This window comes from Diabrotica virgifera, chromosome 1, assembly GCF_917563875.1.
Source record: "Diabrotica virgifera virgifera chromosome 1, PGI_DIABVI_V3a".
Lineage (NCBI taxonomy): Eukaryota > Metazoa > Arthropoda > Insecta > Coleoptera > Chrysomelidae > Diabrotica > Diabrotica virgifera.
In genome coordinates, this window is record NC_065443.1 from 316,133,349 (window position 1) to 316,158,961 (window position 25,613).

The 25,613-nt window shown below is 32.5% G+C and overlaps 2 protein-coding genes and 1 long non-coding RNA gene across 3 annotated transcripts in view; 2 read left to right on the forward strand and 1 right to left on the reverse strand.

Annotated features, from left to right (window-relative positions):
* LOC126879255 (E3 ubiquitin-protein ligase RMND5A) overlaps nucleotides 1–19,347 on the reverse strand; it is a 41,534-nt gene extending 22,187 nt beyond the window's left edge. Inside the window, exons 1-2 of the mRNA XM_050642325.1 lie at nucleotides 18,966–19,347; nucleotides 3,460–3,706 (exon numbers count right to left, since the gene is read on the reverse strand). Of these exons, the coding sequence (XP_050498282.1) occupies nucleotides 3,460–3,706; nucleotides 18,966–19,101 (383 nt within the window). The 5' untranslated portion in view covers nucleotides 19,102–19,347. The remainder of the gene's footprint in view (nucleotides 1–3,459; nucleotides 3,707–18,965) is intronic.
* The window catches only part of LOC126879253 (cuticle protein 6-like), a 189,263-nt gene that overhangs the window by 139,770 nt on the left and 23,880 nt on the right, over nucleotides 1–25,613 (forward strand). The window lies entirely within an intron of this gene.
* On the forward strand, nucleotides 20,051–23,532 carry LOC126879265 (uncharacterized). The gene is made up of 2 exons (XR_007696016.1): nucleotides 20,051–20,783; nucleotides 20,932–23,532. It is a non-coding gene; the product is annotated as an uncharacterized LOC126879265 (long non-coding RNA).

Genomic DNA, 25,613 nt, shown 5'->3' on the forward strand with positions numbered 1-25,613 from the left:
GTATCTATTATTATACTTAATAATGGATTCTGTATCTGGGACTTTCCTATTTTCTTTAATAGATGTCGCGGCAGCGTGCTATTGGTGGATTTCAATATATTTTTGAAATTCCTCTTAAAAAGACAATCTCGTTTCGTTTTGATTCAGAGACGGGCAAGCAGCTACACTGGTGAAGTTTTAAACAGAAACAGCTGTCTGATCTAAACTGCGCGTCATAGAAAACGGGCACCCTAAAATATGGGTCATTTTTGATGTCGCGTATCTCCTAAACTTGTTGTCCGATTTAAATGATTTTTTGAATATGTTATAGCCCTATTCTTTGTCAATATCTCTGTAATAATATTTTTGCTAAACAGGTAAATTTTCATTGTATACCGGGTGTACGAATCAAACTGTGTTTTTTTCTCAAAGTTCGCAACACCCTGTGGAATATTCTAGCATTTGTAAAATACTGAAATTAAAACCCAACTATAGCCTCAGGTTTTCTTAACATTATGTTTTTTGATTCATTCGCTTATGTTGGATAATACAAAAGTTATGTACTTTAACAACTAGCCATGTTCTTCGTCAGTACAGGGTGTTATAAGTCTAAAGGGTTTTAGGGACTAAATAAGTTCGACAAACTTTAAGGGGCAATTCTGCATTAAAAATAATGACAGTTTGCTTTATAATCATATATCCGCAAAAGCTTCGTTTCCGAGATACGGGATGTTAAATTTTTTCTTACAAACTGATGATTTATTTATTGCTTTAAAACCGGTTAAGATATGCAAATGAAATTTGGTAGGTTTTAAGAGATGGTTATTGCGAATTTTTTGACATTCAACTAAGAATTTTATATTCACTATTGGAGCGCATACAGGTAATATGACCGATCATATTATTCGTATGCACGCCAATGGTGAATAAAAAATTCTTAATTGTATGTTAAAAAATTTTCAAAAATTACTTCTTAAAACCCACCAAATTTCATTTGCATATCTCAACCGGTTTTAGAGCAATAAATAAATCGTCAGTTTGTAAGAAAAAATTCAACATCCTGTATGTCGGAAACGAAGCATTTGCGGACATGTGTTTATAAAGCAACCGGTAATTATGTTTTCATGTAGAATTACCCCTTAAAGTTTGTCGTACTTCTTTAGAAACACCCTGTACTGATAAAGAGCATGCCTAGTTGTTAAAGTACATAACTTTTGTATTATCCAACATAAGCGAATGAATAAAAAAACAGAATGTTAAGAAAACCTAAGGCTATAGTTGGGTTTTAATTTCAGTATTTTATAAATGCTAGAATATTCCACAGGGTGTTGCGCACTTTGAAAAAAAAACACAGTTTGATTCGTACACCCGGTATACAATGAAAATTTACCTGCTTTGCAAAAATATTATTACAGGGATATTGACAACGAATAGGGCTATAACATATTCAAAAAATCACTTAAATAGGACAACAGGTTAAAGAGATACGCGACATCAAAAATTACCCAGTTTTTAGAGTGCCCGTTTTCTATGACGCGCAGTTTATTTATGTAAGTTTGATTGCATTTGAATGTAAATTTTATTATATTTTCCATAAGATATGTGTGGTGTCCTTGTAAATAAATTGAAATTAATAAACTGATTTTGCATCGGCTCTAAATCGAAATAAAACATAAATTGTCTTTCACTTCGCATATCGCACCTCCGCTCAATAGTGTCACAACTCAAAAAAAATAAAAACGGTTTTATTGCACCAACAGTTTAATAACACTACAAAATATTATCTCAAAAAGTGATACGTTTATAGGTAGTTCAAGTATTTGTCGTTAGATGACACTATTGTTAACCAGATAATAATCATGATATTATATTCTGTACTGCAAGAGCCACTTTTGATGAACAATATTTCGTAAATTTTTCGATATTTTATCTGTATGGTGTCAGAACTCAAAAAAATTTTTTTTAAGTTATACTTCTTTACCGGCGATAGAGGGTGAATTTTTATATGGTAAAACCTAGCGACCGGGCGCATGCGCATTATAACTTTGTTCTGATTGGATGTTCAAATGACATGTCAAAAATTATTCAATATGGCGGCTGTGGCACAGCTGTAGTTAGATTATTTATGGTTGTTGCGTTTTAAAATTTGTGTGAAAAGAAACAACAAACAAAAGTTAGTTAATAGTTATACTGCCTTTTTAAATAGTTTTCATATATGTACCTATATTTTTGGACTTTTGGACTATTTTGGACAAGGAAAACTCATTCTAATTTGGTAAGTAGTTTTTATTATAATCATATTGTAATTATACATTTGGATTAGGTTGAAATACATACATTTATTTTCTCAAGAATGCGGATTTTAGAGAGAAATCCCAAATTAGGTTCGATTTTTATTTTTAAATTATGATTTTTTGGCGTAGATTTATTTATCTAGTAGGTATGTAATGCTTTGATTTACATACTTAATTTGATTACCAACAAAAGTTCTACCAATTTTCATCTAATATATTGTTTTCTTACTGTTTTGTTATATTTTTATATTTTCTTCCACAAAATTTAAACTACATAATTTAATTTTCAAAACAACTGTCAAACAGTAAAACGTTCAGTTACCGTATTTTTCCACATGATAAATAATGTGGGATTGGACGAGTGAGTCTACGCTTCGATTACGAATCAAAGCGCCACGAAATTCACGGGTTCAATTCCCGATGCAAGTTTTATTTTTTTATTTTTTTATGCATGTTATGATTGTAAGTATATTTGTTATATAATTTTTTTTCAGAAAATGCGTATTTAAAATGTTTGCCAACAATTATTATCGTTCAGAAATCATTTTTTCTTTGTGGCATTTTTCAATGTGTTTGTGTGCGTTTTATTCTTTTATTTTTTTAAATTTTTGGTATTGTCTTAAAAATCAGATAATATGTAGTAGAAGTATAACTTCTTACGTGCGTACAAAGTACACACACATTCTTGTTTTTAAATATTTTTAGCAGAATTAATACACTATTTTGTAGAGCTTCAGAAACCTTTGTAACTGACTAAAATAGTTATTATACTAATTTTAATAGTTTTTGAATTAAAAAATTAAATAGTTTTTGAATTTCAAATAATTAAAAAGTTCTAGCACAAACTTTAAACATCGTTTTCTCCGGAATGGGACGTTTCGATACCGCCGGTTCATCGCCGGCCGTTTCGATGCCGCCGGTTCATCGCCAGTCCATTTCATCGCAATCATATCTCGCATTTCCTAGAATTCCTAATTAATACTAAAAATAACTAATAATTGTAACTGTCGAAAATTCGGAAATATATCAGATAGCGATTAATTGACTGGCGATGAATCGGCCGGCATCGGCATCGAACTGGCGGCATCTAAACGGCGGCGATGAAACGTCCTAGACCCGTTTTCTCGATACTTTGATTTTTTGACTTATGACACTGTTTCAGAGGAGGTGCGATATAAGTACATACCTGTAAAAATGTTGACAAATAACTTTATTAATAAGGTTAATTTTATCGGGATTGTTGAACATCTCTTCGCGACTAGTAGCAGCGAAATCTGCTGTGAAATTGCGATCGATTGCTTTTCCTACTTTCGAAACTGTACTATGTAAATCTCGGTGATCGGTTGCCAATTTAGATATTGTTTCTTTTATCTTCACCATGTTCTGCTTCAAAATATCGACTTGAAGCTCAGTTAAAACATGTTCGCTTCCACCTAAAAAAAACAAATTACACAAAAAGTTTTAGCATAAAGCTTTGTAGACTATAAATTAGGGATTTATTCAGAAGATATAGTGTATTGTGACATTTTAAAATTACTTAATATACCAACATTAGAAAATCGTCGTTTAATGCTAGATTTGGTTTTTCTTTTCAAGATTGTAAACAGAATGATAGATTCGCCTCAAATTTTGAAGAGAATAGGTCTTAGGGTTCCTCAAAGGTGCACAAGATCTAAAGACGTTTTTCACTTAGAATTCCAACAAACAAACTATTGTCTAAATAGACCTATAAGACGAATGTGTCAATCTGGAAATGGTTTAGATGTAGACTTTTTTTCTAGCTCTCTAAATAGTTTTCGAAAAAAGCTGAAAAAAATCTTTTTTAAATACAATGTAGGCTGTCACTGTAAACTGTCATTTATGTATTTATTCTATTTGTCTTGTGTAAATTGTATGTAATTATTATTGAGTTCTAAAACTGTTAATATGATATGAATTATTTAATGATTGTAATTATTGTAATTGGTATAACGGTAAATAAACTATTTATTTATTTATAATTGTAGTTACATTAACTTTTTGTACACCCTGGATTGACAATTATAGAAATTACTGAACGAAAATCTCTCCTTGGGACCAAATTTGTTTGTATACCTATTGTTAAAGTCTAGACTATTACATTCTCATTAAGTTTATCATAAGTTATCAAAAAATATTAGCCTTATCCAAATATTAGAAAGAAATTATTCTTACAAATTAGAAAGTTGTTGTTATTTAAAATATTTAAAATCGATTTTAACATTTGTATAAGATTAATATTTTTCTAAATTAATTAATTATAAAATAATTTTTCCATACCTATTATGGGAATTTGAATGAAAATGAAAGGAAGCAAAAAAATGGAAGAAAGACTTAAATTTGACACCACCATTGAACAAGGTTGTAACTTATTTTTAGCGATTTTACTGGAGAGGCAAAAAACGAAAAAATGTATTTTTAAAAATTTGTAGTGAAATTATTACGGTACATTCCATGTCAAATCAGTCAGACAAAAACTTTTGGACCTCCGATTTGTCTGAAACTTGGTGTATTGCTTCTGCAGAACGTAAAAATATGCCTGAGCTAACTTTTGGTGATTATACAGTGATTTGGTATTTATTTAAATAGATTTGTATATTTTATCATAAAATATCAATGGAAAAATAATGTTTTAATAGAACGGACTCAAAAATTTTATTACAATAAGTTATTTTCTTTCAAAACCATTTTTTTTTTAATTTTAGTGTAGAAAACATTAAAATACCTACTGTTTTTAAACGCTTTTATTTAGTTCAATAGTTTGCGTCAAATCTTTAGACGTTAATTTGACTGCCTTTTCTTCAATGCAAATGAATGAAAATTTGCAGACATATGCATTCGCGGGAACAATACACGAATAGTCAATAAAAAAAATTTTCATGTTTATTAATTGTTTAAATAAAAAAAAACGATTTTAATGGAAAACGCCTAAATTCTCTTGTTTTTTACAATGTAAAAACTTGAAACTTTTACGGATTGTATAGCTAATGATATGAACAATACATAATTTCACTTTTTACGTTAATTGTTTACTTTATGCTTCATTAATAAACAATAAAGTTTCAAATTTTTTGCCGATTCCGACTACTTTTCATGTTTGAAAAGTGTAAGACTAAAAAGTAAAAAATAAAAAAAATATGAAAAAAAAAAAGATTTTTTAGAAACGCTTTTCTTTAGGTACGAGTGACTAAAATTAAAAATATTATAAAAAAATCAAACAAAAAGCAAAAAATCAAAAAAAAAATTGAAAAAATCTAACACATTCGTTAAAGTGTAGCGCAATTAAGTTTATGAAACAGCCCCACGCATGGAAGCCATTTTATGAAACACGACAAAGAATGGAAGTCATATGGGGCCATTTTAATGTAAGACAAAAGATAGCCCCTGTTGTTTTATGAAACATGACTAATTAAGAATTGGACAAAATTCGTGCTACATAAGTTATTAAGTACCTCGGTTGCTACTGTCTCAGAGATTTTAGGGAGTGGATTCTTTAATAGATGTTATGATATATTCTTATTAGCTTATAAAAATTAGAAAGATAGAAAAATCGAAATAAGGATGTGAAATAAAAAATAAAGAAAAATACAAAAAATAAAATATTGGGCGCCATTGGTTACCTAAGGGAAACCAAACTTTATACAAAAAAAAATAGAAATAAAACAAAGAAAGATAAATTAAAATAAAACAAAGAAACATAGTCAAATAAAATGATATACATAATATACAAAATGTTATAATGTAACTTACCTCCTTTACTTTACACTCAAAATTATATACTTAGTCAATGTTTTATCGTTCTTACGATTCAAGAGAGAAGGAAAGAAAATAAATTATATGTTGAAAATCAAACATTATTTATTAAAAACAAAAAAATTAATCTCTGATCTCTCTGTTATAATTAGAGACCAGATTACCAATTAATCAAAGATGAAACGAACAGTTTTACAAATATAAAAATTATACCTTAACAATTAGTGTCCTGGCTTCTTCCTCGTAGCTTGATTCGAAAGTCCAAGGCGCTATTGCACTCGCGAAACACTTACTTCACTGTCGTTAATTACAGCAAACAGTACATTAAACAAACATTATTATAGAAAAATTCAGCTTTCACTTGAAGATAAATAGTTTAAAAGTTCGTTAAACTGGATCAAATTTTACTTTTACTTGAATAAAATTATTTAGTTAGACTCGAACATGATTATTGAAAGTTCATTAACTTTGACCAAAATAAAATATGTGAGCATACTACATGTTTTAATTGCACTGTTAAACATAGCAATGAGAAAATTGAAACTCTTCTCTCCTACTTCTTATTCTGACTGCTTAAATGAAATTAGTGGATACCAAAATTGGTATAAAATGATAACGACGATTTGCTTAGAAACAGCGGGAAAATCGCCGGGGTTCACGATACACCATCACCATCGCCGGGCTGGAATTAACCTAGCCGGCTGGGAAACTGGAAAACTACATTCCTTTACACTCAATTGAACTCTACTCCATGCCGATGGCCCTAAGGGAACCAAAACTCAACTTAACTCGATGATGGCCCTGGGAGAACTCTTCTCCATGACGATGGCCCTAAAGGAACCAAAACTAAACTCAACTCGATTATGGCCCTGGTGGAACTAAACTGAACATGATGATAGCTTATACGGAACTCAACTGCACATGATGATGGCTTCTACTGAACTCAACTGAACATGATGATAGCCTATACGGAACTCCTCTAAACATGATGATGGCTTCTACTGAACTCAACTGAACATGATGATAGCTTATACGGAACTGATGTCTAGGACCGCTAACTCGATCCTTCTAAAACTTGGGTTTCTTCTCCCAAAAAAAGTGACTTCCTACTTAGACCAATAGGAATCATACCAGATATTTCTCTACCAATCAAATGGTCAGAAAACCTCTCAAGACAGCCCTCGAACGCCATGATGGTTTTACTTTCAACCATTTACAATTACTTAAACTTCGCAACAACAAAATCTCTCGAGTTTACACGAAATGCGATGACTCAATATATTACAGTTAGTTTTGAGAACCAATATTTCAGAGCTTTACTAAAAACCTCGGCTTAGGTTAAGCCTTTCCTGTCGCAATACACACACAATAGGATTTTTGTCTGTGAATATCATAAAAATCTTTCATCTTCTAGACTGCAACAGCCTAACAGCATAGCAGGGGTTCTTCCTGTAGCTATTTGGATATACCGACGAACATATAACCGACAAACCAAAACTGTAAATATCATAAAAACCTTTTAATACTCTGAGTCCCTACTTAACGTGGAACCTCTTTGAAAAATATTCCGTTTACAATTTTGTAGGATATAAACAATTTGGGGCACCTTTGTACACCAATTTTCAAAGAATTGTACGAACAACGAAACAAAGCATCCAAATCCGTGAGAAGTGGATAACGCCATACTCTGCATTATGCGGAAGATCGATATACAGGGTGTAGCGAAAGTGTACAACTTTAAACTGAGTCGGAATTCTCAATTATTTAGACGGAGGACTTTCAGCGTGTTTCAAAAGAAGAGCGTGGTTCGAAAACCGTTTATTCGATGAACACGCGCCGCGCTTTTCTTTGACGGATCTGTTAGATTTTTTCAATTTTTTTTTTAATTTTTTGCTTTTTGGTTGATTTTTTTATATTTTTAATTTTAGTCACTCGTACCTAAAGAAAAGCGTTTCTAAAAAATCTTTTTTTTTTCATATTTTTTTTTTATTTACATTTTCCTCCATTCCCAAAATACATATCCTTCGATTTGGCTGAAAATTGACCCACGCATCGCCAAAACAGAGGACTGACTTTATGTGGTTAAAAGAATTTCCATAGTTTTACAATAAAAAATGTTACATGCAATAATATCAGAGTCAAAAATAGTCAAGTCAAGTCAAATTTATTCATCACATGCGACATTATACAAAGTTGTACATGTATGAGACAAGTCAAAGTTACAGACATATATAATGTACATATTAAAAGTATATAAATTAATAAATACGACAAAACATACTTAAAAGTTATTTGTAGAATATGGCTCTAGCTCACAAATGTATTGATGTACACACCTCCGAAAGTTTGGCTGATTTAAATTCATTCGTATATCTATTGGCAATTTGTTAAAGAAACTTATGGCTGCATAATGTGTGCTACCTTCCAACAAAACAGAACGATGCTGTGGAAGCATAAAGTGATTGTCTCTGAATCTTGTTGAATAAATATGGTTAAATTGAAATTTATTGAATTCATAAATTTTGCAATGTAAATACATTATACACGAAAATATATACAGACCAGGAATTGTAAGAATATTATTTTGTCTAAAGATACCTCTACAAGAATCTCTAAATTTCATTTTATATATTATCCTAATAGCTCTTTTCTGAAGTACGAATATCTGCTCTAATTCAGAGGTACAACCCCAGACTTCAATGCCATATTTGGCTATTGAGTAAAAATGGACAAAGTATACTGTTTTTAATATTGATGTATTAAAGAGACGTGAAAGAATTCTCAATGCATAACATGCGCTACTTAATCTGGATTTCAAATTAGAAATGTGGTTTGACCATTTAAAATTACTGTCTAACAGGACCCCCAGCAACTTCGTGCAGTCTGTTTTATCTATTGCTGCTTGTATAGTGGCTTGATGGTTTAATAAATTATTTGACGTGAAAATCATATACTTTGATTTCTCTTCATTTAAAACTAGTTTGTTGGATAAAAAATAACTGTTGATGGTGGATAGTATCTGTGTAGTTTTATTTTGCAAATTTTGATTGGATGTTGCTGTGACTAGAATGTTGGTATCATCCGCATAACTGATGATGTTAACTCCACTCAGTGAATTAGTTATCAAAGCTATATCATTAATATATACTATAAAAAGTAGAGGACCCAATACACTACCCTGAGGGACACCATAATGGATATCCAACGTGTTTGATTCGTATTTAAGTCCATTAGATGTTATCTTTACTTTTTGTCTTCTATTTTCTAGGTAGGAAGTAAACCATTTTAGAACTACACCACGAATACCAATCCCCTCAAGTTTTATTAGCAACAAATTATGATCCAAAGTATCAAAAGCCTTGGACAAATCAAGAAATAAACCACATGCCTTCTCTCGTCTGTCCAAAGCATCCAACACTAAGCTGACGAAATTTGCAAGAGCTGTAGTTGTAGACTTAGAAGATGTAAAACCATGTTGAAAATTATGCAAGACACTATGCTTTTTTACGAATGCGTTTATTCTAGTATAAACCAGAGTTTCAATTATCTTTGAAAACACAGATAAGAGACTTATGGGACGGTAGTTGTTAAGGTCATCTTTATCACCACTTTTGAATAAAGGGATTACAATAGATAGTTTAAACATACTAGGAAATATTCCTTGTTGAAAAGAGGCATTACAAATATCCGTCAGTGGATCTGCGAAAGCGTGAATGCATTGTTTTAATAACTTAGGGGAAATCTGATCAAAACCACAACTGTGTTTGGATTTAAAACTTCCGACTACACTAGTTATTTCCTGTGGGTTAGTTGGATATAAAAACATAGAACAACTATTACGGGTTTTTGATGCTGATGTAAACCCACCTTTTTTAATAGGATCCAAAGCAGCAAGTAACTTTGGAGCCATTTCAACAAAATGGTGGTTAAATTTGTCTGCTAAATTATTATTATTATCACTAGGTACTTTTGAGTTATTTTGTTTCCCGACTGTTAAGTTTACTAAATGCCAAATACATTTTATTTTATTTGATGATTCGTTTAACTGTCTCATGAAGTGACTACTTTTAGCTGCTTTTAATTTAATCGAATATTCTGTCTTTGCCAAATGAAGGACTGGCCTAAGATTACTATTTTGCTGACAGATCGTTTCTAAAAGTTTTAGCTGATCCCTTAAATTGTACAGTTCCTGCGTAAACCAATTATTCGAACGTGTACATTTTTTAGGTTTACATTTAAGTAGTGGAAAATGGGACCGAAAGTAATTTTGGATAGTGTTTAAAAAAGCTAATGATTTATCCTCAGCAGAAATTGTACTAAATACCTCTGACCAATTTGTTGACTCAAGGGTTTGAACAAAACGATTTATGTTCCTTTCACTATATGAACGGATGAATATATAGGCATCATTGTCTGTGTTAATGCTACATTGGAACAATTGTGCACGATGATCAGAGATAAAACCTTCCACAACCATTGTTTTTTGTTGGTGATTTATGTTTGTAGCAATATAATCAATTTGAGTTTTACTAGTTGCAGTTACTCTTGTATAATCATTTACAGTTACGGTAAATATATAGTCCAGTTGGATTAGCATTTGACTTTGCATGCCAAGCTGTCTAAAATTATATTTTTCTAATCTTTAGGGGCGTGAATAGTAGTGTAAATTTAAAATCCAAATGACTTCCGCCGTTGCCTTAGTGGCCATCTTGATTTTAAAGGAGAACCGTTTTTGATCAATATCCTCACCATTTTCAGCTGTTCGACAAAAAGTGAAAGGGCTGAAATTGTTGAAAATGCGATTTCCTAAAATTTCTTTCATTACAAATTTGTTTGTGGGGTCACAAAAAAATTTTCAGTGCACTGTCACATTAAACTTTATAAATTTAATGAAAAAATTTTCTTGGTAAAAGGTATATTTATTTGATGGATTCGACCGTTACTTGATGGAAGTTCATTTTATCTAACAATAAAACACTGAAAACGTTTGTTTTCTATACTTCCACAAAATTTATTATAACTAAGTGACTACAGCTGTTTCGGCAGAGTGCCTTTCTCAAGTGATATAGTTTACAATGTGTTTGCTTTTTTAAGTCTTCAACTGAAGAGGTTGAGGAGTGGGGAGCTGTTTGTCTCGAGTTGGTCATTCAGAATTATATCTGTATTTTTCAGTTTATTAATTTCCATAGATTCTAAAAAAGATAGCTTAAGGCCTTTATTTTGAATATGCAGAATTTGAAACTCTTCATTGAAAGAATGATTATGATCTAGAAGGTGAAGTGCGTATGTAGAAGTGTCTGTTTTTCTATTGTTGAATGCCCTTTTGTGTTCTGCTATCCGTCTGTCAAAAGTTCTGCCAGTTTGACCGATGTACGTTTTCGGACAGTCACCACAAGTTAGTTTGTACACACCACTCTGTAGTTGCTTTCTCTTTCGGCTTTTATTGTTCTTAATATATTTGCTTAAGTTGTTGTTAGTTCTGAAAGCTGGTGTTATTCCTTTCTTTTTTATGTATCTGGCTATTTTTGTTGTTATCTTGCCAGTATATGTGAGAGAGCAGAAGGTACTGGGTTCTTTCTGTGGTGGTGGATACACTAATTTCAGGGCTTTCTTATGGAGTTTTTGGTTTAAAACGAACAAACAGTTAACAAAATTTTAAACCAAAAACTCCATAAGAAAGCCCTGAAATTAGTGTATCCACCACCACAGAAAGAACCCAGTACCTTCTGCTCTCTCACATATACTGGCAAGATAACAAAAATAGCCAGATACATAAAAAAGAAAGGAATAACACCAGCTTTCAGAACTAACAACACCTTAAGCAAATATATTAAGAGCAATTGGGACCGTGCAAGTTCGGCAAAGCGACCTCTATTTCTACGCTCTGTACTTTTATTCGCACTTTTAATTATATTGGCCAATTATATTAGTCCTGGTTGCTGGATAATTGTCAAGACCATAGTCCAAAAAAATAATAAGAAGAAAAAATAAGATGCAGGTTATGTTTAGCAAACGTAAACAATTGTATGTAGTAAATAAAATCAGTTATTAAAATGCAGTACTGCAAGCAAAATACAATTAATTAAATTTACCTTTATATAATAATTGCATATCATATCAATATTGTGGAGCAATATATAATTTTTCTGCGTCAATGACAGAAGGTATGAAATATACGTCAATTTGACAATTTCAATTGACAATATGAATTATTTAAGATAGATGCAATATTTCTCCGCGACTCGCGCACGGTCGTTTCTCGTTTCCCTTTCCAAGTACTTGCACACCGCGAATAAAAGCCGAAAGAGAAAGCAACTACAGAGTGGTGTGTACAAACTAACTTGTGGTGACTGTCCGAAAACGTACATCGGTCAAACTGGCAGAACTTTTGACAGACGGATAGCAGAACACAAAAGGGCATTCAACAATAGAAAAACAGACACTTCTACATACGCACTTCACCTTCTAGATCATAATCATTCTTTCAATGAAGAGTTTCAAATTCTGCATATTCAAAATAAAGGCCTTAAGCTATCTTTTTTAGAATCTATGGAAATTAATAAACTGAAAAATACAGATATAATTCTGAATGACTAACTCGAGACAAACAGCTCCCCACTCCTCAACCTCTTCAGTTGAAGACTTAAAAAGGCAAACACATTGTAAACTATATCACTTGAGAAAGGCACTCTGCCGAAACAGCTGTAGTCACTTAGTTATAATAAATTTTGTGGAAGTATAGAAAACAAACGTTTTCAGTGTTTTATTGTTAGTATATTTATTTAAAAACCGTTAAAAGGGCCACAAACATCACAACAAAATGTTTTCGCTCAGTAAAAAGAGCATCATCATGTTATAAGAACATGCTAAGCCACCCAAAAATACAAAGGTTAAAACCTTTTAAAAATAGACTAAATGTCTTACATAAATAGATGCATTATTGTGATTACTATTGCTCTTTTAAAATTGGTATTCGTCAGTCATTCTTTGAAGCTATGCTGCAGCCAGATGCATGGCCTGCTAGGGTCACAGCTAGAGAGTTTGTGTCAAGACCTCCTCGACTGTCTCGCAATGCAGGCGGTTCACGTACAAATGAATGACTTTTAGGTAATGTCAATTCTGACGAACTGAATATATGTGGTCAAAATGTTGGAGGTCCATGTGCCAAGTTGTCTATACTGAAGCCCAGCATTTCCACAACAAATTATAATGCATCAAATGGCTATTACAGTGTCTATTATCAAAATGTTAGAGGGCTACGGACCAAATTATCTATATTGAAGCGCAACATTTCCACAACAAATTATAATATTATTATTTTTAATGAAACTTGGTTAAATGGTGAATTTCATAATGGAGAATTAGGTTTCGGTGACTATAATATATACAGAAGAGATCGTTCCGCAGATACGAGTACCTTACAAAGAGGCGGTGGAGTTTTAATTGCAGTTCACAAGTCTCTCACAAGCCGTCAGTTGGACACTTCTCGAACTATTGAAAACTTGTTTGTTGTAGTTGGTAATAATTGTCCTCAAGTGATAGGTAGTGTTTATATACCGCCAAAGGCATCATTAGATGTATTTGAAACATTTTGTCAGGATGTAGACACACTTACCGAAGAATATTCTAAAGCTTGTTTTCATATATTTGGCGATTTTAATGTTCCTAATTGTGACTGGCGAATGAATAATCTGGCATCTGAAGCTACACCTAATGTACAAGCTAATCTTCTTGAAACTAATGCTATTGATTTATTATCAAATATGGTTGCATTCAATAATCTTTTTCAGTGCTCAAATATTGTGAATGAGAGAGGTGTTCTATTGGATTTAGTATTTTCTCAAAGTCCTCTCATAGTCTCAAAATCAATAGATGATCTCATTACCCCCGATAATCACCACCCTCCACTTGTAACTTCTTTAAGATTTAAAAATACTAACACTGATAACATTCCTGAACAATATTATTACGATTTTAAAAATGTAAACTTTGAAGTTATTAATGATTGTTTAGGTGCAGTTTTGTGGGATGATTTGCTGTTGGGTAAGTCTTTAAATGAAATGATTAATATATTTTACGATGTCTTATATTCAATAATCGAGATTCATGTCCCCATCAAAAAAAATTCTGCTAAGAAATTTCCTCCGTGGTTTACACCTGAATTACGGGAACTAGTTATACAGAAAAAAATGGCACACCAAGAACATAAGACATTGTTGATTTAGACAGTTACGACAAATTTTCATGTCTTAGAGCTCAGTGTAAAGTACTCTCTAAACAATGCTACAATCAGTACGTGAGTGATGCCCAGTGTTCTATACAGGCTGACAGTAGGTTGTTTTGGAAATTTGCAAATGCCAATAAGGACCAGAATCCTTGACCGTCTGAAATGTTCCTTGATAATGTTAGGTCTAATTCTATGTCTGAATCTGCCAATCTGTTTGCTTCTCATTTTCTATCCGTGTATCGTAAGGATAATATAACTCAACATCAAATACTCGTAACTGATAGTGATCAGAATGTTTCTAATTATTCTGTTAGCATCTCCTAAGTCTATCAACATCTAACTAATCTGAAACCACTGAAAGGTCCAGGTCCTGATGCAGTACCTCCTATCTTATTGAAATACTGTAGTTTTGTATTAGCTCGTCCCTTATATTATACAGGGTGTCCCGAAAAGATTGGTCATAAATTATACCACACATTCTGGGGTCAAAAATAGTTCGATTGAACCTAACTTACCTTAGTACAAATGTGCTCATAAAAAAAGTTACAGCCCTTTGAAGTTACAAAATGAAAATCGATTTTTTTCAATGTATCGGAAACTATTAGATATTTTTTCTTGAAAATGGACATGCATCATTTTTATGGCAGGAACATCTTAAAACAAAATTATAGTGAAATTTTTCCACCCCATAAAAATTTTATGGGGGTTTTGTTCCCTTAAACCCCCCCAAACTTTTGTGTACGTTCCAATTAATTCATTGTTTTGTTACCATTAGTTAAACACAACGTTTTTAAAACTTTTTTACCTCTTAGTATTTTGTCGATAAGCCAGTTTTTATCGAGATGCGGCTTCTTTTTTAATATGTTTACATAAAAATTTCATGGGGGTTTTGTTCCTTTAAACCCCCCAAATGTTTGTGTACGTTCTAATTAAACTATTATTGTGGTACCATTAGTTAAACACAGTATTTTTTAAACTATTTTGCCTCTTAGTCTTTTTTTGATAAGTCACCTTTTATCGAGATGTGGCCTCTTTTTCAAAATACATATACCTAAAAATGTAAATTATAAATAAATCAGATTATTAACATGTCTCTATAACCGCACTTAACCATATACAAATATGTGGTGGATTCGACAAATATTCAAAATATCTCGATAAACGCTGGGCTTATCGAAAAAGTACAAGAGGCAAGAAAGTTTTAAAAATATTGTGTTTAACTAATGGTGCCACAATAATAATTTAATTGGAACGTACAAAAAAGTTTGGGGGGGTTTAAGGGAACAAAACCCCCATAAAATTTTTATGGGGTGCACAAATTTCACTTTAATTTTTTTTTAAGATGCTGCTACCATGAGAATGCCACATGTCCATTTTCAATAAAAAATCTCTAAGAGTTTTCGATATATGAAAAAAAATCGATTTTCATTTTGTAACTTCAAAGGGCTGTAACTTTTTTTGTGTGCACTATTGTATATAGGTAAGTGAGGTTATATCAACCTAGTTTTGACCCCAGAATCTGTGGTATAATTTATGACCATTCTTTTCGGGACACCCTGTATATTCAATGAGTCATTATCATCAGGTCAATTCCCAAGTTACTGGAAATTGAGTTATATAACACCAATTTATAAAAGCGGTAATAAGCATGATATAAAGAACTATCGTGCTATATCTATACTAAGCACCATTCCCAAACTGTTTGAAGCCATATTAACAGAACATCTATCATTAGTATTTAGGCAGAAAATAGTGTCTCAACAATATGGATTTTGCAGTGGCAGATCTGCAGAAGTCAACCTTCTATATTTTATTAGTTATATAACACAAGCAATGGAGGCAGGTCATCAAGTTGATGCTATTTATACAGACTTATCAAAAGCATTTGACAGAGTTAATCATGAGCTCCTCTTAACTAAACTTGAAAGTTTTGCTGTCACTGGATCGTTACTAAAATGGTTTGCAGATTATATTTCCAATAGAAAACAAATTGTACGTTTTAACAGTATTAAATCCAATGAAATTTCTGTAACTTCTGGCGTACCACAAGGATCCCATTTGGGACCTTTATTGTTTAATCTGTTTATTAATGATATAGCTAAAAGCTTTCACCATGGTGTGGTACTCCTATTTGCTGATGATTTAAAGTTATTTTCTATAATAAGGTCAAGTGAAGAGGCTGAAAAATTACAAGACGACTTGACTAAACTTCAAAGTTGGTGCATCAATAATGGTATGGAACTGAATACAAGTAAGTGTCATGTCATGTGTTTTTATCGAACTAATAACCCTTTACTGTATGATTACAGCATTAATACATATGTTCTTTCATTGCAAACTGTAATCAAAGATCTTGCAATATGGCTAGATACCTCACTAACTTTTCATGAGCACTTTAAAACCATCATTAACAAATCTTTGAGGCTTCTTGGATATATCAAACGAGTTACTTCTGATTTTACGTTCATCCAACCATTAAAGATTCTATATTGTTCGTTAGTTAGATCTCATCTGGAATATTGCTCTTCGGTGTGGTCTCCCTATTATCAGTTGTATAATGATAAAATTGAGAATGTGCAACATAAATTCCTTAGACATGTTGCGTTTAAACGGCCAGTATATGCATTATGACGATATTTTACAGATGCTAAATATTAATACATTAAAAAGCTGTCTATTACATCACGACTTAATTCTATTATTTAAGCTGGTTAACTCACAAATCGACTGCCCAGGTATGTTAGCCAAAATTAATTTCGCAGTTCCCAACCGTCAGACAAGACAATTGGTTTCATTTTCTGTACCAATGCATAGAACAAATTATGCTCATTATTCGTTCTTATCTCGAAACCAAAGAATTGCAAATCAATTTCAGGAACTCGACTTTTCCTACAACTTAAATAGATTCAAGGCTGTATTGTCAAATATCACTTGACGACGGTTATTATCAGATGTAGGTACCTACTTTTTATGTTTATTATATATAGTATTTGTCTGTATACTTTCATGTTGAATTGTCTTGTAATTTTTAGCTTATAAATGTTTTATTTTGTTTTAAACCTTTAACATGTTAATTGTATTTTTTTAAATTATCATACTTGTTTAAAAATTGTACCTATTTTGTAAAATGGGTTCGCCCGTAAATAAAATAAATAAATAAAATAAAATTACGAAATCCAAAGGATGGATATAATCCCTGTGAATGTGGCCTTAGTTCAACATATGACTCCCACACGTGGTATGTGGGTTGCTAGGTAGTAATTAGGTCATTATATTGATAGAGGTGAAAGGCAAACCAGTACCTAGTAAATATTGGCAGGCAACAAAACATACTGGAGATATCATAGGCTAATGAAGGACAAGAACTTATCCAGAAATACAAAACTGAAAATATACAGAGTTGCAATCAGACTAGTAGTATACTACATATAGTCCGTCCGCTATAACATTTCCCATGAGGTACGATTCATTTTCAATCAAATTAAGTCAAAACATAAATTGAAACGAACGTCGATGTGTATATACATTTTGTATACTGTATACTATATACTACACACATCGGCGTACGTTTCACTTTCTGTTTTGACTTAATTTAATTGAAAATAAATTGTACGGCATGTGAAAAGTTATAGCGGATGGACTATACACAGCTGAGACAATGTGTCTCACAGAAAAAGATGAAGAAAAATTGAGAATATTCAAAAGGAAAATCCTCAGACGGATTATAGGCCCGATAAGAATGGACAATGGAGAAATGAGAAAAATAATGAACCATGAGCTATGAGACATAATGAAGGGAGAAGATATAGTTAGATTTATTAAAGCGCAGAGACTGAGATCGCTGGGACACATAGAGAGAACGAAAAATGGCCTTCCGATTAAGAAGACCACCAGATGAAAACCAGAAACTGAAAGACCATGGGGAAGACCCAGAGAGAAATGGGAGGACCAGGTCATGAGAGATATCAAAATTCTGGAAGTGAGAAACTGGAGGGAACTATGCACATATAAAAATGAGTGAAAGAAAATTGGGTTTTAGTCTATGAGATGTGCACAGCAAATGGACGGCGTTATACATAACTCGACCAAGCTCCATTTCTTTAATATCGAGATAACAGCGGATTCTGGTGACACATAGCTAAAACTATCTTGGAAAAAATCCCTGTTATTGTCACGTTAACGGTTACTAAGAAAAACAAAATTAAACCAAGCGACATTAATCCACTTACCATTAAGCGACCATTAAGCAACCAAGAAACGAAAAACTTTGAAGCCATTTATCTCAAAACTATGTTTTGGCGCTTGGTTGAGTTATGCATAACGCCGTCCAAATGGAAGGTGGAATGTGGAGTGATTCGCCACAATAAGTGTATCAGAGAGCTCTAAATAAGAGCAGCAAACATTCCATCGGGAATGAAAAGCCTTGATGATGATGATACTGAACCTATTAAATGATTTATATAACTTTAATTATCAATTTTACATTCAAAAAATACTAAGGAGAAGAATGCAAAATTACAATGTGGATTACTTCAGCACCTTATTAACTACTTAGTGAGTAGGATAAAAATATATTAACTTTAGTACAAATCTTATAAGATACTAATATACACAATAATGCAACTAGACACTAGGGAAAAGTATAAATTTTAATATTCTTTGTTCTAAATAAAAATACCAAAGTGTGCACTTACTATTATCATACTCTTCTTTTAAGTTCTGAATCTGGTTTACGAGATCCGATAGAACCCTTTTGGCGTGTTCATTTATATTTCCAAACTTCGAACAAACTTTATCAATTTCTCTTTCCACTGCTTGACAAGCTTCCATGTCTGCTTTTCTTTTGGTTTGTTTAGTGTTATTTCCACTTTTTGTTTTGATATGGATCTTGCTTAACTGTAATCATCTGGTTGTAATCGAATTCGAATATCGAATCAAATGCGACGAATGACGAACCGATTTACTTAATCGTGATCATTCGATATTTTCGTTCAGAAAATGGTAAAGGTTGCCATACACGCTACGATTCGATAACGATTTAACTGTACCGTTAAACCATGATACTATACATTAGACCTAACAACAAAACGCGAAATAAAGTGTGTATTTTAAAACTGTTGGATAAACAGTACCTACAATCAGAAAATCTCTGCCTTACAATCAGAAAAACTTACCTTTAAAAAGGTACTCGATTACAAAATATCAAAAAACACAACTGAATATCAGCTTTTTATGGTGACACAAACACATCACATAACCGACCATATAAAATAACTGAACGACAACGAACGAACGAACACGAACACTGAAGACAGATTCACAGATAACGCAGGATTTGTCAAACGTCATGTTCCACCAATCACAATACCGACATCAGCGCCTCTGACAAAATGGAAGGAAAATAAATACGATTACATGTTTTTTATTAGAGTGCGCGGGGCATGCCCTAACGTATAAATACCATGATACTATAAAATGTTATTTATTGTATGATGGTTAAAACTGTATATCACTATGCTTTGTTTTTAACCCAGGAGGAGTAAACTAAAAAAACAGATTCACACCCAAGAATTAAGCATCGAGTGATCTAGCCATCTTTGTCTGTCACATGCGCGGGATCGCTTGGTTAAAAGAGATAGGTAGACCACCGATCGACTACTTCCGCTTTAAGCTATTTTGCTGAGTATGGCTTGTCTGCCCATAATATGTCTATGTGGTCATTTTGGAAATGACAATTGACGTGACGTATATAGACAAGGAAAAAGGAAAGGGAGTTTCTCTCTTTTCTTAAGTGTTTCGCCCCACCCCCTCATCTATGGTGTTTCGTGTGTTTGTTTTTGTTTTTTGAAGTTGTGTCTGGTCCTGGTCTGGTAGTCTGGTTGTGTCGAATGTGAATGTGATTCAACTCGGATTGACAAAATGGCGTGGGTGTGATTAGATGTTTTGTCAGAAAAATCTTAAATCATCGCGTTAAAATTGTTATAAATTAAGTAATTATACTGTAGATATAGTTAGTTAGTGTTTGAACATTAATTTAGTAGTTAAGTGAAAAGTTAAAACGGGATAATACGTTTAGTAGTGAATTAGAAATACTAACTGTAAAGTCCACTTTACATCAACAATAAATTGGACAAGAAATTGACCAAGTTATTCAAGGCCAAATTTGACGTGTAAAAGCACACTTTGACGTCTAAGTTTGTTCGTTATAAACTTCACGTGAAGAAATTGACGAAAAAGAAAATTGTTCTATTTTTTCATTTTATTTGGCGTGAATTCAGTGTCCCAAACCTGTGGCCTGTGTCCATTTGGCGGGAAGTGGAAGTACAGCTTTTTGTTTATTATTATTTGTTGAGGTTGAGTCTTTCATGTTCATGACAACCTAAAAATTTTGATTGGAAAATGCATATAAGATAAGGGGGTGGAAAAATGGAAATTAGTGGCTTTTTTTTTGCAGTTCTGTCTGTTAGTTTTGCGTTTTGCTCTGGCTGGGTCTCTTTTGTTTAAACAATTATGTAAGTATTATAAAAACGTTTTCAATTTTCTGTATTCTTTAGGAAACGAAATATTTATGCATATTATTACCTGTAAATAGTACTACCTATTTCTTTTGATTTTTAATTGTAAAGAATAGAAAAATTACCATTCATTTTAATTTTTTAGAATCAGCTGAAAGTGGTCTACAAAAAAACCAGGAAGGAAACGTATTATAGCCTTGTTGTGGCTATGAAAGATACCTATAAAAAGTGTATTGACTAGTTGGAAGAAACTCCACATTGTCGATGCATAATAAGATATTACTTTATAAACAAATATCAAGACCTAGGAATGGAACCTGGATAATATAGTCATCAAGAAGATAACAGTAAGTCATGAGCAACAACAACTTCATAAGTATGAGAATATTGAGGAAATCCAGCTCCTCATATCTACTACTGGACAAACTAGAAGATTGAAGAGGACAAAGCCTTTTGAACTAGTTTGAGTGATAGGTGATAGTGAAAAGCAGAGCGTAGTGCTTGTGTGCCTGTGTATGTTAGAATAGTGCACGATCTTGTTAGATTAGATAAGAGACGCTATGGGGTAAGCTCTTCATTTTAAGGAACAGTAGTAATTTAGGTTAAATTAAAATTGCTCATTGGTCAGTTATGACCAGATTGTAATTCTCTGATGTTTGGCAAAAAGGGCTTAAGTCAGAATTGCACATCAATAATGTTTTGATGATTTCTGGACCATAAAAAAAGTGTTGCAGACTTAAACTGTATGTACCAATAAAAAGAGCCGATTTTTCTGGTCCAGAAATCATCAAAACATTATCGATGTGCAATTCTGACTTAAGCCCTTTTTCCCAAACATCAGAGAATTGCAATGTACAATTCAATACAAATGAATCATCATCGTAGTGATGATTATGGAAAAAAATATATGACAAGATTTTGTGCAATAAAAATGTTTATATTTATCAAGGATGTATTATTTGGTATGGCCACATATACTTCTGGTATATCGTCGGTGATGTGACAATACCTCCTATCTGCTTTTTCATGAATTTTGTAGGAGACGAAAAACCATTTTTAGGGTCATCTCTGTTTTCACATGTAAATTTTGACATGTTTTGTAGTAAATAGATAATTGAATTTACTACAAAACATGTCAAAAAATATCATATGAAAACAGGAGGTGACTGTAAAAAAAGTTTTTAGTCTCTCTTACAAAACGGTTAACAGAGGTGACAGTTAATAGAGAGACAGATAATCAAGGTTCCACTGTATAGTGAAATTTGGACACCCGACACCCCATACAAATTTTATGGGGGTTTTGTTCGTTTAAACCCCCCCAAACTTTTGTGTAAGTTACAATTGAATTATTATTGTGGTACTATTAAACACAATGTTTTTAAAACTTTTTGGCCTCTTAGTACTTTTTTGAAGTCAGTTTTTATCGTGATATTTTGAATATTTGTCAAATCCACCACATATTTGTATATGGTTAAGTACGATTGTAGAGACTAATAATATGAAAATTTATTTATGATTTACATTTTTAGGTATATTTTGAACCATTTTAAAAAGAAGCCATATCTTGATAAAAAGAGCTTTATCGAAAAAATAGAAAGAGGTAAAAAAGTTTTAAAAACACAGTGTTTAACTAATGGTACCGCAAAAATAATTTAATTGGAACGTACCCAAAAGTTTGCGGGGTTAAAGGGAACAAAACCCCCATAAAATTTTTATGGGGTGCACAAATTTCACTATAATTTTTATTTAAGATGTTACTGCAATAATATTGCTTCATGTCCATTTTCAATAAAAAATCTTTAATAGTTTTCGATATATTCGAAAAAATCAATTTTTATTTTGTATCTTCAAAGGGCTGTAACTTTTTTTGTGTGCATATTTGTACTAAGGTAAGTTAGGTTCATTCAAATTATTTTTGGTCCCAGAATATGTGATTTAATTTACGACCAATCTTTTCGGGACACCCTGTATAATAAATGGGATTAGCTGGCTTAAAAATTCATAATCTACGTTCTGTAGAAAATATCCAGTTTTTGGTTTCTTTTTAACTAGATCTTAATATATAACCAAGCATTTTAAGACCTTTTTATTAATTTTTCGATGATATATTCGTGTTTTTAGTTTGTTCAAAATATTCTAGATGATTGTACACTATAATAGATAGCCAACTAAATAAACACAAAAATCTTATTTTTGTTACAGCCTGTATATAAGTTTACCTATATATACAGTGCATTACGCACCACCTTAAAAATTGGGCATTTTTGATGTCTCGAATTTCCTAAACCTGTTGTCCCATCTAAGTGATTTTTTTATAATAATATAGCCTGAGGCTATAGGTTACTGCCTTATGCTTGTCATGCACGGGGAGCTATACTGTAATATATATTATATCACATCGCTCTCTATAGTAATGAGTAATGAGTGAGACTGCACATACGGAACCATTAGTTCCCTGTCTGCAGGCTCACTCATTACTATAGAGAGCGATATGATATAATATACATATATTACAGTATAGCTCCCAGTGCATGACAAGCTTAAGGATGTAACCTATAGCCTAGGCTATATTATAAAAAAATCACTCAGATGGGACAACAGGTTTAGAAAATTCGAGACATCAAAAATGCCCTATTTTTAAGGTGGTGCGTTAATTTCTTGGAGAAGTGTATTGTAATTTAATGTAAATAATGTAATATCCAATAATTGTAATTTAATATAAGATGTAATATAAGTTCCTTAAAAATTTATTTTTTATTTCCCACCATACATTCTCCACAGGTCTAAATATCGATGCTAGACGTCCACCGGAGGTCCTCTCAGGACGTTAGATGGACGTTCGGCAGCAAGACATTGGACCAAACTGGGACGTCCTATGAAGGTCCAATTGACATTCACTGAACGTCCCCTCGGACGTTTGGCAACGTGGCATTTGGACCAAAATAGGACGTCCTGTTAAGGTCCAAAGTACGTCCCTTCGGACCTTAAGTGGACGTCCAACGGACATTCGGTAGCACGACATTTGGACCAAAATAGGACGTTCCTTGGACGAAAACGGACCTCCCTAAAGTCCGTGAAGGACATCCTTGTGCTATTAGGGATGTATATAGTCTCTTTATTCTATTATATTCTACTCTATTTCAAACCTATTCTATATAAGTATCTACACATTACACCTATTATCATCATCATCATTCTCTTTGCCTTATCCCTATGCAGTGTCGGCTTCCCTAATTGCATTTCTCCACACAATTCTATCTTGAGTCATATCAATGTTAATCCCCTTTACCAACATGTCCTGCCTTATCGTCTTCTTTGGTCTTCCTCTCCTACTCCTTCCAGGAATCTGCACTTCAGCTATTCTTCGTATTGGGTGATTAACGTCTCGATGTTGAACATGACCAAACCATCTTAACCCATGCTCTCTCATTTTGGCATCAATTGGTGCCACACCTAGACTTCCCCTAATATACTCATTTCTAATTTTATCCTTCTTTGTCACTCCACTCATCCATCTAAGCATTCTCATTTCCACCACATGCATTCGTTGTTCCGCTTTCTTTTTCACTGCCCAACATTCAGTTCCGTGCATCATAGCCGGTCTTATGGCTGTTTTATAGAATTTTCTCTTCAGCTTCATTGGAATTTTTCTGTCACACAACACACCACTCGCTTCTTTCCACTTCATCCATCCAGCCCTAATTCTACTGCATGCATCTCCATCTATTTCTCCATTACTCTGTAATACCGATAGTAGGTACTTAAAACTATTGCTTTTCACAATCATTTCACCTATTATGTTATATTTTACTTTATTCTATACTATATATCTATTCTAATCTATCTATATATTTCATTTAATCTGTTACATTCTACTCTATTCTGTTTTAAATCAAATACTTTATTAGTAAGTATCTACATATATATTACATCTATTCTATTATATTCTACTCTATTCTATTTCAAGTTTATTCTATACTATATATCTATTCTAATCTATCTCTCTATTTTATTAATCTGTTCTATTCTATTCTGTTTCAAATCAAACACTTTACTCAAACAAAGAAACTAACGACATTCAAAAGCTTCTAATAAAAAAAAATCATTGCATTGGTACTACTGAAAATATTGACATTTTTACAACATTTATTCCAAGTTCCTTCAATTTTTTTGAGGACAAGAAAATTTTGCTTTCAAGAAATTCACGAATTTATTGACGTCAAGTTAATAACGAACAAATATGGATGTCAAATTGTGCTTTGAGAACACGTCAAATTTGGCCTTGAATAACTTCGGCCCATTCCTTATTATGATAGAGAGTGACAAGGGAAAAGCAGGAAATATCCATCCTATGGATATTGGGAAAGTATTTCATACAATGGGTACGACTGGAATTAAAGAAATTAGTAGAAAAGGCATGAATAGAATTGGAGTAATTTTTAACACCTCCAAACAGGCAAATATGGTACTAAATAGTACAGAAATCCTTGAGAAAGGATTTCTTGCTTATATACCTCAAAAAATGCTAACATCAAGGGGTATTATTAAGGCCGCGTCCCACCATCAAATAATTTGATCAAACTTGACAGTTAGTGACACAAAGTGACAGTTAGTGACGTCACATCCTGAGTGTTCATTGTGGATAATAATGAAAAATTTTAATTTTAAATAAAGTACAAACAAGTTAGACAATTCAATACAAAGAATTTGATCAAACTAGACTGATAGTGAGAGCACAGATTTTTAGAATTTCAAAAAAACTGCAATTGTGACGTCACTTTGACGTACTTCCGGAGTTTGCTCAAACTGTTTGATCAAATTATTTGA